The 14,310-nt window shown below is 45.9% G+C and overlaps 1 protein-coding gene across 1 annotated transcript in view; it reads left to right on the top strand.

The window, feature by feature from the left end:
* Positions 1 to 10,018, top strand: part of LOC138562817 (neutral amino acid transporter 9-like) — a 344,011-nt gene extending 333,993 nt beyond the window's left edge. The window contains exon 8 of the mRNA XM_069642796.1: positions 9,790 to 10,018. Coding sequence (XP_069498897.1) covers positions 9,790 to 9,955 — 166 coding nt within the window. The 3' untranslated portion in view covers positions 9,956 to 10,018. The remainder of the gene's footprint in view (positions 1 to 9,789) is intronic.
* Positions 10,019 to 14,310: the final 4,292 nt, after the last annotated feature.

Here is a 14,310-nt window from a genome sequence, read left to right on the forward strand (position 1 = left end):
TTATACCTCCAGGATGAAGGGGAGTTGTGGGGGACCAACCCTTATGAACCATCTACCGACTGGAACTGATGCCATTATTTAGTTGACTCCGGAGGAGAGACCTATCTATTCCAAGATAAATGCTGTGACCGTTCAGAAGCTCTGCAAAACCCCAGAACAGTCCCTAAAGAGCTTTAGAGAGCTCACCAAGAAGGGGAGTTAAAGCTTTGAGGCGTTATGTGGTTGGCTCACAAGTAAGAAAGTTGACACAGTCATGGGCATTTTCAATCTAATTGCATGTGAGAGTATGCTTAAACAATGCGAGGTGGAGTTAGATCAGCACTTAGTGGACAGACTATCACGGACCCTCTGGAGCTGGCAAAGGCTGCCGGTAATTTAGTGGCTACTCACATCCAGAAAAAGGATGTGGATAGTGTATCAAAACCAGAGAAACATGAATCAAAAGAGGGTAAGGACAAATGTTTGCACTCTCTTGCCAAGAAAGGGTCCCAAACGTCAGAGGGAAGACCCCTGTCACCTAACAGAAGTGAGGGTACCCATAGTAATGGAGCGACAACACTAGCAGCCCCTCAAGACTGCTTTACCTGCAGAGATTGGAAACATAGGAAGTGTCATGATGCCTTCCTCCAAGGAGCCAGGTCCGACCCAGCAACCCCAGAGGCAGGCATCATTCCCCCCAGGGAAGTGCCAGCGGGCCCAAGCTGGGGCCCTTTGGACACAGTCCTGGCGTCTTAGGCACCAGGCTCATGTTGGACCCCTGTCCTGGTGCCTTAGGCGCCAGGCTCATAAAGCTAGACATGTGTTCAAGTGTTTTAATGTGCACTTACCTGATGCAGACCATGCTGCAACATCCAGGCCCTCTTGAGGCCTGAATGGAACTACTTTACCTGTGGGAATACTTTCCACCTGGGTGTGGTCGGGGAAGGATACATACCTGATCGGTGGAAGGATACATGCCTGGAACTTCTTCCAAAGCTATTTAAACCACGCCCGATCAGCAACTCACGCTTCGCGTTGTTCTGCTCCTCGCAGCTGGACGCTCACCGTGTCAGCTCCTGCACCTGGACTTCAGCCACGCCTGTCAGCATCCTGGGTCGCCTGCAAAGGGAGATAAGAGAGAATTGGAGGGAAAGAAGACCTTACCTGCTAAAGCTGCATCACGGGGACATCACACCGACGATCCTGAAAGGGAAGACATCATTTTAAAAGCATTTCGCTTTGATCGCTGCAGCGCTGCATTTCACTCACCTTTCCTGGGCGCCTCCTTCTTCAGCAGCGATCATCCGGATCCGCACCCACTTCCCAGAGCCTAGAGAGAAAAGACAAGAAAACAAGGTGAGAGAAGAAAGGGAAATAGGAAAAGCTCAGTTTCCTTCGAAGACTTACCTGTTGGGTCATTCCCATTTCATTTCGGGACCTGCCGCTTCCTGGCATTGCGGACCCCGGCCCCAATGGGGAAAAAAGACAAAGACATTGAATGAGCGAATGCAAAGACATTACGTGAACGCTCATCCAGAACTTACACTTCGGGTCGGCGCCATATCTCCGGCATTCCGAACCCCGGCCCCTAAGGGGAAAAAGACATAAGCATTAGCGCTTGCTGCAATAAGACAATGAACATTATTATTAAGCTTGAACTTTTGAACTTGCAACAGAACTCTTACAGCGCCTCACCTGAATAGTCAAGCTTATTTTGAACTCCCATCAAACCTCAATCCAGTGAAGTAACTGGGTTTCAACGCGCCCCTGCACCAGAAGCAGGATGGAGAACTCATCCTTCCAGACCCTAAGGTGAGACTTCACGAGGAATCGTGGAAGGGTATCGAGGAGGGTTGGAAGGGAGTGGGAGGCTTGAGCATTATTCCGTCAGTAGGTAATACTCCCTTTTCACGCACAGGGGAATATTCCTGCGAGCCAGAAAAGCCAGAGTAGAGGGGCCCTTCCTGTCCATCATCAGAGTCCTGCGCTTCACCATTGAAGAAGCATCAGCACTCGAAGCCAGACCTGCGCCTCCGTGGGAATCAGGTGAGCGTGACAGAACGCGAAGCCTACCCACAATTTCCCACCCGGGCGCTATGGAGACTTCCGAGACAGATCAGCTGGCCCAGCTTTTGGGGGAATTACGGGCAGAAGTGCACTCAACTCGCCAGGAGACTAACGCTCTCAAAAGAGAACTGATCCTATCCAAGGAAAGAACTGATGACCTGGCCAAAAGGTTATTGCAGGCCCAGGCAGGGCACACTCCTTTACCTAATTCCGGAGGTACTTCCACATCAATGGGTTTGAATAACCCGGTACAAATCAATCTACCTGGACACATGCCTTTGGCCCCGCCTGAACATTTTGCGGGGGATCCCAAGAAATATGCCGTCTTTATGAACCAATGTCGTTTACACTTTCTATGCAGACCCGGGGCCTTCCCTAACGACCAGACGAAGGTAGCCTTTATACTCTCTTACCTCAGTGGCAGTGCTGCCGATTGGTCTATTCCATTGGTAAATCAGGATGATCCCATTCTCCAGGATTTTCAGGGCTTCCAGGCCAGCATGGAAAGATTGTTTGCTCGACACTCTCAAGGACAGGCCCTTGATAACGAACTGCTATCCTTACGACAAGGTAATCAGGATCTCCTGTCCTACGTTGCCACCTTTAATAGACTGGTTGTGGAAACTGGATGGCCAGAAAACAAAAGGATCACATTGTTTCATTGAGGCCTGCGCGGAGATCTTAAGGATGTTCTAGCTCAGATAGTAGATCCACCCCAGGTCTGCGCAGACTACATAGACTTGGTGGTTCAACTTGATCACAGACTTCAAAATAGAAAAGCAGATCGGTTCAAGTACGAAACCCGAGTACCGATCAAAACCCACGCTAACTCCAAGAGTACCGACGTATCCGAACCTATGCAAATCGGCGGTGTTAAAGGACCATTAACGCAGAAGGAAAGAGAGAGAAGGCGGCAAATGCAACTTTGTCTGTACTGCGGGACTTGCGGTCACTTTCTTCGAAATTGTCCGGTTAAACCACCTAAGAAGGTGGTTGGAGCCACTGATAACGATTTATTGACACCTGATTCGGGAAACGACCTAGCCCGACAAGCGTAGGGGTCCGCTTGCCGAGCTTGAAAACAAACTCTTTGACCTCGCATTTTGTCATGCCAATGGTGCTCGTGGACCCAAAACAGCCTCAGCAGTTGCATGCTGTAAAAGCATACATCGACAGTGGAGCTATTGGAAACTACATAGACCGTGAATTGGCTTCCAGGATTAAGCTCCCCCTCCGCCTGAAAGTAACCCAAGATGTCATTACTATAGTAGATGGAACCGAAATAGCCTCAGGGCCTGTAACGCATTCCACTGTTGAAATGACACTGGTGGGTCAGGATGGACATCGGGAAGCAATCGTGTTTGATGTGATCAAGGCCCCACAATTTCAAGTAATTCTTGGAATTCCTTGGTTAGAAACACATAATCCCAGAATCGACTGGCGAGCAAAGAAGATAAGTTTTCCTGATTGTGAACCAACTTGTTATCCAAGAAATCCAGTTATGGGTCTAGCCTCAGCAACTTCCACCCCTGTACAGCTACCGTCAGAATACCAAGAATTCCAAGACGTTTTTCAGAAGGAACAGGCTAACACGTTACCTCCCCATCGGTCTTATGATTGCCAAATCGATCTGGTACCCAATGCTCAACTACCTTGTAGTAGGATTTATGCTCTTACGGAACCTGAGAACCTGCATTTGCGTCAGTATTTAGATCAGTACCTAGCCAATGGTTTTATTCGCCCGTCCAAGTCTCCTGTCTCCTCAGCTCTGTTCTTCGTGCCGAAAAAAAAGGGCGACCTTAGAACATGTATAGACTATCGCACCCTAAATCAAATAACGATTAAGAATCGTTATCCTCTGCCCCTGATCCCTGAGCTTATCGACCAGGTGAAAGACGCTTGTGTGTACACCAAGTTAGATCTCCGAGGAGCTTATCACCTGGTGCGTATAAAAGAAGGCGACGAATGGAAGACTGCATTCCGCACCAAATTTGGGCTCTTCGAATATCAGGTGATGCCCTTCGGTTTGTGCAATGCACCTGCCGCCTTTCAGTACTTTATGAATGATGTTGTTCGGGAACTTATCGATGTCTGTGTCATTGTTTATATTGACGACATCCTGGTGTACTCTTCTTCAGAATCCGATCACAGAAAACATGTTAGGGCAGTTCTTGAGAAATTGCGCCAGCACAGACTATTTGCAAAGCTCGAAAAATGCGTTTTTCATACCACAGAAGTTGAGTTTCTCGGATTCATCCTGACACCTCAAGGAGTCCGAATGGACTCGTGAAAGGTGGACGCCATCCTCAAATGGCCATCTCCTAGCTCGGTGAAGGGAGTTCAGAGCATGCTCGGCATCGCCAATTTCTATCGAAGATTCATTCCGGAATTTTCCCGAACAGTCCAACCCATCACAGCTCTCCTAAAGAAAAACAAACGATTTGAATGGACTCTTGAGGCCGAACAAGCCTTTCAGGACCTGAAAACCAAATTAACCTCTGCACCTGTATTGAAGCACCCGCACCCAGATCTCCCTTACATTGTGGAAACCGACGCATCCAGTTCGGCCATGGGAGCTGTCCTGTCGCAAAGAGACCCAGAAACTAACCAACTACACCCTGTGGCCTTTTGGTCCAGGAAATTTTCTCCTCCTGAAATCAACTATGCAATTAGCGACAAGGAGTTACTGGCTATTAAATCTGCTTTCAAGGCTTGGCGTCACTACCTTCTCGGGGCAAGACACACCATCACCGTAATTATGGACCACAGAAATTTACAATATTTAAAGACAGCCAAAGCTCAATCTTCACGACAACTCCGATGGGCTCTATTCTTTGCGGAATTTGATTTCGTAATTACCTATCGCCCTGGCTGCAAGAATGGTAAAGCGGACGCCTTATCCCGGATTGGCATGGAAGAACCCAATTCGAGTTTAGAACCTGTGCCAATCATACCTGAACAAAGAATCTTAGGCCTAACTTCATTGCAAACTATTGAGGACATCCAAACGCAAGTAAAACAACTTCTAGACTCTTCAGCCTTACTGGAATGGAGTCAAAAGGGTCCTCATTACACCGTTAAGGATGATTTACCCTACTTCCAGGAGCGGTTGTTTCTGCCAAGTAAAGGATTGCAAGAACTTGTTATTGCCCATCATCATGAATCATTAATGGAAGGACACCCTGGTATTGCTAAAACGGAGGAAAAAATCAAACGCCACTTCCGGTGGCCTTCTTGGAGAAAAGACATAAAGTCTTTTGTATTGTCTTGCGGAATTTGCGCCCAAAACAAGGGTCAAAAGAAAAGGCCAGCCGGCCTACTTCAACCCTTGGATATTCCACCGGCACCATGGCACACCTTGTCAATGGACTTTATAACTGACCTGCCTCCTTGTGCTGGTTACAACACTATCCTTGTAATTGTGGATCTATTCTCCAAAATGGCCCACTTTATCCCTTTAAAAGGTTTGCCTTCAGCTTCCACCTTGGCCAAGGAATTTCTGGAGAATATAGTTTGCATACATGGTTTTCCTTCCATATTAGTCTCGGATCGTGGAAGTCAATTTATCTCCCATTTTTGGAAGAAATGTTGCCTACTAGCACAAATAGATGTGCGGTTATCCACCAGCCACCACCCCCAGACCGATGGACAAACCTAGAGAACCAATCAGACTCTCGAGCAATATCTTCGGTGCATGTTACACCAATCCGAGTTAAATTGGAAAGACATCCTTTGGATCGCAGAATATGCATACAACAATTCAGTGCATTCTGGAACCGGACAAACTCCTTTTTATACTTTGTATGGTCACCATCCTCGGACCTCTGACCTATATCCACCTCTGACCCTGGAAATGCCCGCAGTAAATCATCTGCATTCCACAATAACCCGAGCCTTCAAAGAAGCTGCAACTCATTTACAGCAAGCCAAGAAAAAGTATAAAGAAAATGCTGATTTGCACCGAAGTAAAACCCCTCCTTACCAAGTAGGGGACCAGGTATGGCTAGCAACGAAACATTTACCCCTCAAGGGCCCGCGAACCTTCAATCCCAGATTCATAGGACCTTATCCCATCAAAGCTATAATCAATCCCGTGGCCTTTAAACTGGACTTACCGTCTAACATGCGTATTCATCCAGTTTTTCATGCATCACTTTTGAAGCCAGTACAACCAGGGACCCGACTGTCCAAGCCTCCAGACCCAGTTCAAATTGAAGGGGAATTAGAATTCGAAGTTAAAGACATTTTAGACTCCAAGGTGTTAAAGTCAAAACTCTTCTATCTTGTTGACTGGAAGGGATATGGACCTCAGGAGAGATTGTGGGAGCCTAGCAACCATGTTCACGCACCTCGATTAATACAAAGGTTCCACCGGAGATATCCGAACAAGCCAAAACCCCCGGAGGGAACAACCTTGGGAGGGGCCTTGAGGGGGGGTACTGTCATGATGCCTACCTCCAAGGAGCCAGGTCCGACCTAGAAACCCCGGAGGCAGGCATCATTCCCCCCAGGGAAGTGCCAGCGGGCCCAAGCTGGGGCCCTTTGGACACAGTCCTGGCGCCTTAGGCGCCAGGCTCATGTTGGACCCCTGTCCTGGTGCCTTAGGCGCCAGGCTCATAAAGCTAGACATGTGTTCAAGTGTTTTAATGTGCACTTACCTGATGCAGACCATGCTGCTACATCCAGGCCCTCTTGAGGCCTGAATGGAACTACTTTACCTGTGGGACTACTTTCCACCTGGGTGTGGTCGGGGAAGGATACATACCTGATCGGTGGAAGGATACATGCCTGGAACTTCTTCCAAAGCTATTTAAACCACGGCCGATCAGCAACTCACGCTTCGCGTTGTTCTGCTCCTCGCAGCTGGACGCTCACCGTGTCAGCTCCTGCACCTGGACTTCAGCCACGCCTGTCAGCATCCTGGGTCGCCTGCAAAGGGAGATAAGAGAGAATTGGTGAGAAAGAAGACCTTACCTGCTAAAGCTGCATCACGGAGACATCACACCGACGATCCTGAAAGGGAAGACATCATTTTAAAAGCATTTCGCTTTGATCGCTGCAGCGCTGCATTTCACTCACCTTTCCTGGGCGCCTCCATCTTCAGCAGCGATCATCCGGATCTGCACCCACTTCCCAGAGCTTAGAGAGAAAAGACAAGAAAACAAGGTGAGAGAAGGAAGGGAAATAGGAAAAGCTCAGTTTCCTTCTAAGACTTACCTGTTGGGTCATTCCCATTTCATTTCGGGCCCTGCCGCTTCCTGGCATTCCGGACCCCGGCCCCAATGGGGAAAAAAGACAAAGACATTGAATGAGCGAATGCAAAGACATTACCTGAACGCTCATCCAGAACTTACACTTCAGGTCGGCGCCATATCTCCGGCATTCCGAACCCCGGCCTCTAAGGGGAAAAGACATAAGCATTAGCGCTTGCTGCAATAAGACAATGAACATTATTATTAAGCTTGAACTTTTGAACTTGCAACAGAACTCTTACAGCGCCTCACCTGAATAGGCAAGCTTATTTTGAACTCCCATCAAACCTCAATCCAGTGAAGTAACTGGGTTTCAACGCGCCCCTGCATCAGAAGCAGGATTGAGAACTCATCCTTCCAGACCCTAAGGTGAGGCATCACGGGGAATCGTGGAAGGGTATCGAGGAGGGTTGGAAGGGAGTGGGAGGCTTGAGCATTATTCCGTCAGTAGGTAATACTCCCTTTTCACGCACAGGGGAATATTCCTGCGAGCCAGAAAAGCCAGAGTAGAGGGGCCCTTCCTGTCCATCATCAGAGTCCTGCGCTTCACCATTGAAGAAGCATCAGCACTCGAAGCCAGACCTGCGCCTCCGTGGGAATCAGGTGAGCGTGACAGGAAGGGAGATCCCGCCTGCAAGGGTACGCCCAAGCCGGCCGTAGTTCGCTATATGCTCTTGGAGGAGGAAGAAATGTTCAATGTGGGGATCTTGGACAACAATTCCCACTCAGCCTGGGGTTGGCCGAATGCACCCTTGTAGTCCTGAGCGGGAAAGGTACTGGTTCTCCCTCCGAGACCCCAGTTCCAGCTAATATCCATATGTATGGCCAGGAGAGAATACATTTGCTTTTTGGTGGCCATTCTGGCAGGGAAGGAGAACATCATTGCAGATGACCTGAAAAGTCATAGAGGCACGATTCCATGAATCAAGAGAGGACATAGACTAGCTTTGCGATGTGGGCTCACATTCAAGTTAATCTGTTTGCCACCCTCCGGAACTACAAAGCTCCTTGGTTCCCCACTTGGTAGTTGCTCCTCAGAGTATCTCTAGGGAATGCACTGGTTGTGGGTTGGTATTTTGATCTTTATATGACTTCCCTCTTGTGCCACTGATTCTGATACCCCTGTGACGAGTGAGACGGAACATGGCGACCAGGATCCATGTGGCTGCAGATTGATGGATCAGGACATAGTATTTGTACCTGTGGATTTTTTGTCTTGTGAGGCTACCATAAGGATCGACCTTGGTGCAGGCAGTGGTCAGATTCTACATCCAAAGCCTGGGCAGCCTGGAGTCCATTGCTGTTCTATCTTATGACTCTGTCTTAATATTTCTTATGAGAACATCCTCCGAACAGATGTACTTAAGTCTCCTGCAACTTCTCTGCAATGAAGACAATCTTTCAGACGGCTCTCACTTTTGAACCTCTCAGGATTATAAGAATCTCCTTCTTTTCAAAAGTAGTCCATCTTTTGCTGTTTTACCCTCCTCTACATCCTACGAAGACAGGTTTAACCAGCTTGGTTAAAGTGGTACTTCGGTTTTATGTGTTTTGGTCCACTATTACCCGATTGACCATAAACCGTTGGTATTGATGGCCCTTGAAGGCCCTAGGGCCAATTTGAGTAGGAGTTAGCCAGATACCACAGCCTTAAAACAAAAGGGGCATTTCCTTGGCTGTGACTTGGGTCGTCTTGGTGTGATTTTGCCAAGCATTAATCAATTTTTCGATTGATAGTCTTGCAGCAGTTTCTCATCCAGTGTATGTATTAATTCCTCAAAATCTATAGCCCACTGACCTGTATTATTGAACTCTTTGTGTGTTTTTCTAAAAAATGTGTAATCTGGAGGAAGAAGGTATCTTTTAGAAGAACAAATGGCTTTTCTACAGTAATACAGGCTTTTCTTTTGGGAAAGAGTAATATTTGGTAGAACATTCAACTGGATTACTTTACTCATCAATGTTATATTTCATCCTCCCAATGCTAGATGTGGGTGTCACTTGTAATAAATAATGGAAGTTTTAAATACCTTAAGATAGTTTTACTAAAATGTTTTCTCTGTAAGCAATTGAGAATAATTCATAACACTAAGAAGGGAGAAGAACAGGATCACGCCACAATAGGGGTGGGGAGAAGGTTGACAATCTCTCTCTCACACACACACACACACACATCTGGCCATTCCTACTTTGTACCAGTCTAACCTGGAAGAGGGAGAAGTAATTATTTTAGCAAGCGAGTGGATTTTACATGTATGACAACCCTTTGTTTGATGCACCTTACAATTGTCTGGGTTTATTTATATATACTTTATTTATATATACTTTCTGCAAAGAAATATATGTGTAATGTATGTGAAATATATGTGTACATAAAGCTAACTCTGATCTAATTTATTTGGAATAATTATTTCGTGTGCATTGCTTTCTACATGAAAAAGCAGCTCAAAGAGATCAGGCGAGGCTGACCCAGTGTTTTTTTTCCCATTAGATATTCTGGAGCTGTGTGTGGCTTGGTCTTCATCTTTATTTTCCCCTTCCTCATTCACTTGATTAACCTACATCGCAAAGGCCAGAGGACTGTTCTCACAACCATCTTTCACATCTTCCTAATCCTCCTGGGACTGGCCAACCTCATTGGACAGTTTTTAGTGTGATGTCATGGGCTGACGAAGATACCCACGAGCATAAGTATGTCCAATTGGCCATTTCAGAAAGCGTGCTGGCAAGCTGGTGATTTCAAAGACTACTTTGGTACTCCCCTCTGGCGTTGCCACCACTGAATGTTAGCCTACACTGAAGAACTGTTTATTCAGACAGAAGAGCAAGTGTAGCATCCAGCGTCGGTGTCCCTAGTGCTGACATCACAACAGTGAAGAACAGTGATCTTTGGAAGTATTTCTCCTCCATGGTCATAAGGACTGTGAAGAATGGTACATCTGGAAGAGCTTCTCTAGTGATCCTTATCTGACCCCAGGAACTACATTCTATAGATGCAGTACCTATTTATGAAGCAATGGTGGAAAAGTAGCAGAGGGTGAATGGGTGAGATGATAGCAGAGTTAAGTTAGGAGAAGTCACTTAGAGGATATATCACCACCATAGTAACCTGCTGGGCTATTCCTCCCATTATAGTTTCAGGTCTAACATAACTTCCGTTTTTAAAGGAGGCTACAAGAATTCCAGTTGGTAAATGGCTCAATTTCGGAAGGTCACGCACCCATGGTTATCACTATCTGCTAGTTTTGTTCATTGTATACCTGGTGGGAAGGATAGTGGAGAACTGTTTATTGTTTATCATGCAAGGCACAAGGATTAATTGAGCCCAGAAGCACACAGATAAAGAAGAGTGCAAAGAAGGAAAGAAAGACTGTATATTTGTATGGCACAGGTAGCACCGTTACTTGTATGAGTTCAATTGTTAAAGTATATCTGTAGTGTTTTCGCACATAGTCAAGAACAGTTATGTGAAGCAGAAGGTTTTCGAAGTAGTCGTTTATCAGGGCTCCTATTTGACATTGACCGCTGTATGTATTCTGTGCCTCAGGGTTCACAACGGCCACTAGTGTTACAAAGGAAAGCACCTTAAGTGATGTCTCCCTTTGACTGGGGATGCTCATGTGCCAAAAAGATTTTTTTTAAAACAAAATATATAATTTTCTTAGTAATGGATGCATCAACTATTTGTTTTTTGGCACTGAGTTCTACCCCTTTCCTGGTGTGTTTTTCATTAATTGTACTATATTTATATACCAGTTGTCTTTTGTATGTGAGCCCTTTAATACAGCCAACAAGGACCGGTGCTACTTTGTGAGAAAAGCCCTACGATAAACAGACATTTCATTGAACATTGCAAAAAGCTTTCTAGAACAATATGAACCATACGGCTATCTGCCTTGCAGACCTAACCCGTCATTCCTGGCAACTGTCAGATAGCCAGACTATTTTATCATCTGTAGAGCCCCCCCCCCCTTTGAAAAAACTGTGAATGTCTGTGAACAAGCATTAAACAATAATAGTGGCTCATGTCCAAAAAATACCACAGTCCATGGCCCTCAAACATGCTTTGTAGCTCAAGCATCTCAGTATCATTGTTTCACTTGAATAAAACAATTAACCTGGTCCATATTTCTGCAGGTTACTTAATAGACACAGTCTAACTAAATTGGGCTTTTAGAGGCTGAATCTCCTGCGCTAACATGCCAAAGGTAAAAAGGAGTAATAATACAAACACAGTACGGCAAGACTGCTGCAGGTGACAGAAGGTTGATGAGTCCTGGTGCCCTATTGGACTCAGAAAATAAGAGAATTCAAATGAACACAGTCTCACTGTGCTGGTTTGAAACTGATTTATTTGCTGGAAAAAAATATTGTGGGCACAAGTCCCATAAACAATGTCATAAATCCCACAGCTAACACGTTTTTCAACCATATGGGTCTTTATCTAGGCCTATTAGAGTCATAATTGGTGCTCATTGGATCTCTTCTTTTAACTTAATAATCACATTTAATGGACAATAGGCCTCGATAAAGACTCAGAGGGACCGAAACAAGTGTTGGTTGTTGGATTTACAACATTGTTTATGGAACTTGGGCACGCAATATATTTTGCCAGCAAATAAATCAATTGCAAACCACCGCAGTGAGACAACGTTCATTTGACTTAACTTAATAGACACATTCATTATTTGTGGGGGCTCGTCCAGGATCACAGAAAAAAATAAAAACTGTATTAATGAGTTAGCTCTACTTTCATTGTGTTTTCATTGTGTTTTTATATCTCAACTACAGCTACAAAGTGATCAATAAAACAAACTTTCCTTAGGTGCTGGTTGTCTCAAGCGTCAATATCTGTTTATTAATGACAAAGTCCCCAGTGTCCTAGGTTGGGAAGTTTGCCCTTTTCTGTTCTGAAATTGCATAAAAAATGGGGAGAAGTGGCATCACAGCAAATAGATCGTATCTAGTTCCCAAGACTAGGAGCAGAACAGGACTGCATAACCCAAAGGCCTTTAACTCCTCTTTGATAGTGTGTGGTTGGTCCATTACAGAAAACACATAAGGTCATTTTTCGCCACATCCTGCCATTCCCCAAATTCGTGTGCAACCTCGGGTGGCCCTGCCTCCAAACCAAAGCTCCCTGGGTCTAAAACATCAGGAGGCTGAAAGCCATCTTGAGCACTCACATTGGCTCCTAGTGGGGTCATGTGATATGCTGCCTCCCCTTGTTCTTAGTTGTCCCATAGGCATCTGGCCAGGGTGTATGCACATAAGGGCTTATAGCAGCAAAGGGCACTCTGTGTTTTTCCCTGCTAGAGCCTGAACCACTGCTCATACCAGGGCTTCACCTAGCTTACCCTTCATCTGACTTCTGCATCCACACATAAGGATCCTTTGATACAATGACTTTCCATTATCGTGGAGCTGTTATTACTTTGAAGAACCAAGGGACATCCCTGTTCTTGGCCAGTAACTGTTCTTGGTCACCTATAGCTCCATTGTAGGCCATCTTTAAACTTATGATAGCTCTTCCCAGCCAAGCCTTTTCCCCTCCCCTACCCTTGCCACACACTCACCAAACCTCTCCCTCCTGGTCTACACCCTTCCTCCACTGTCATTTTATTATTTATTTCATCCTCCATCATGCACCTTAGTTTTGCTTCCTTCATCCTTGTATTCACTATTCTCCCTTTCCTTGTAGCCATTAGTCACAATTCTAACTACTACCTCCATCCTCTAACCCTGCACTCCCACCCTGTAATCCTGATGCTACAATTCTCCTAGGATCTCCAACCTCATCTACCGTTGTTGCCTACCACACAACACCTGTTCTTCTTTATCACCTCCCATCACTCTACTTTTTTTCTGGATGCACAATCCCTCTACAAGTCCTTTTACTTCACTAACCACTTTTACTCTTATTATCCTTAACTTTTACTTCTTGCTCTCACAGACACGTGGATCTCTCTCGATGACACTGCTAGATTAGTGGCTCTCCTAAGTGTCTCTGCTACCTTCCCTCATCCTCCCCGACCAGCTGAGAAGGGTGGTGGCATGGGGTCCATTATCAATAAGGGCTTCACCTGTTCTGGCTCTCTAGCAATGCCATTGACTACTCAAAAGCTTCTTCCCAGACCTCAACCTTCTCCGTTAAAATCAGTTCCCACTGACATCTCCATTGTCATGCTGTGTAATTTAACCTTCCAGAGTTCTCTACAGCCACCTGCCTTGAGCTTAACTCCCTCCTATTGGAGCACTCCCTTTACTCCCTACATGACCAGCCTAACCATACTTGTGGAAACTCATTTGACCTTGTCTTTCTCTTAACTTTGATCTCTATTACTGACCCCTCACCTTCTAATAACTCCATTGAACTCTTTAACATCTTGGTCCCTCTACCCTCTACTCCTCCTCCTTCCATGACCAAGAGGAAATTCAAGCAGGACTCTCTTTCCCCTTAACTTGATAATGTGAGGACCTGTCACCTCCCTCTCTCTCCCTCTTCCACGTTCCTGTCTCGTCTATTGACCATGTTTTTTCTGACGTTCACTATGAACTTTTGACTCCGATTGACCAACACTATTCTGCACACACATTCACACTTTCCCACCCCGTCCTTAACCCTAGATAACCTTCCATACCCTGACCCTCAAAACAAACATGTGCCACGAACAATCATTCTGGTGCAGTTTTCGGACCCCAACCTACTTCTAACCTACACAAATGACCTTGCTACTCTCTCCTCTGCAGTGGGCAAATCCTCCTATTTAACAAATCTAATGTCCACCCTTCGCAATCACCCCCGCAAACAACTTCCATCTACCCTTACACCTCCCAAGCTAGAGTATTCATTGCCCCTTCCCTCTCTGCTAATGATTTTGTGCACTACCTTTCCTCTACAATCTTTAAAATGCATGCCACTGTCACAGCCCTCCTCCCCAGCCCTGCTCCTTCCATCTAGGCTGCATTAGCTCTTCTACTCTCGACTACTTCTACCAAATGAGCACCCATG

This window comes from Ambystoma mexicanum, chromosome 1q, assembly GCF_040938575.1.
Source record: "Ambystoma mexicanum isolate Mex_15411 chromosome 1q, UKY_AmexF1_1, whole genome shotgun sequence".
Classification (NCBI taxonomy): Eukaryota; Metazoa; Chordata; class Amphibia; order Caudata; family Ambystomatidae; genus Ambystoma; species Ambystoma mexicanum.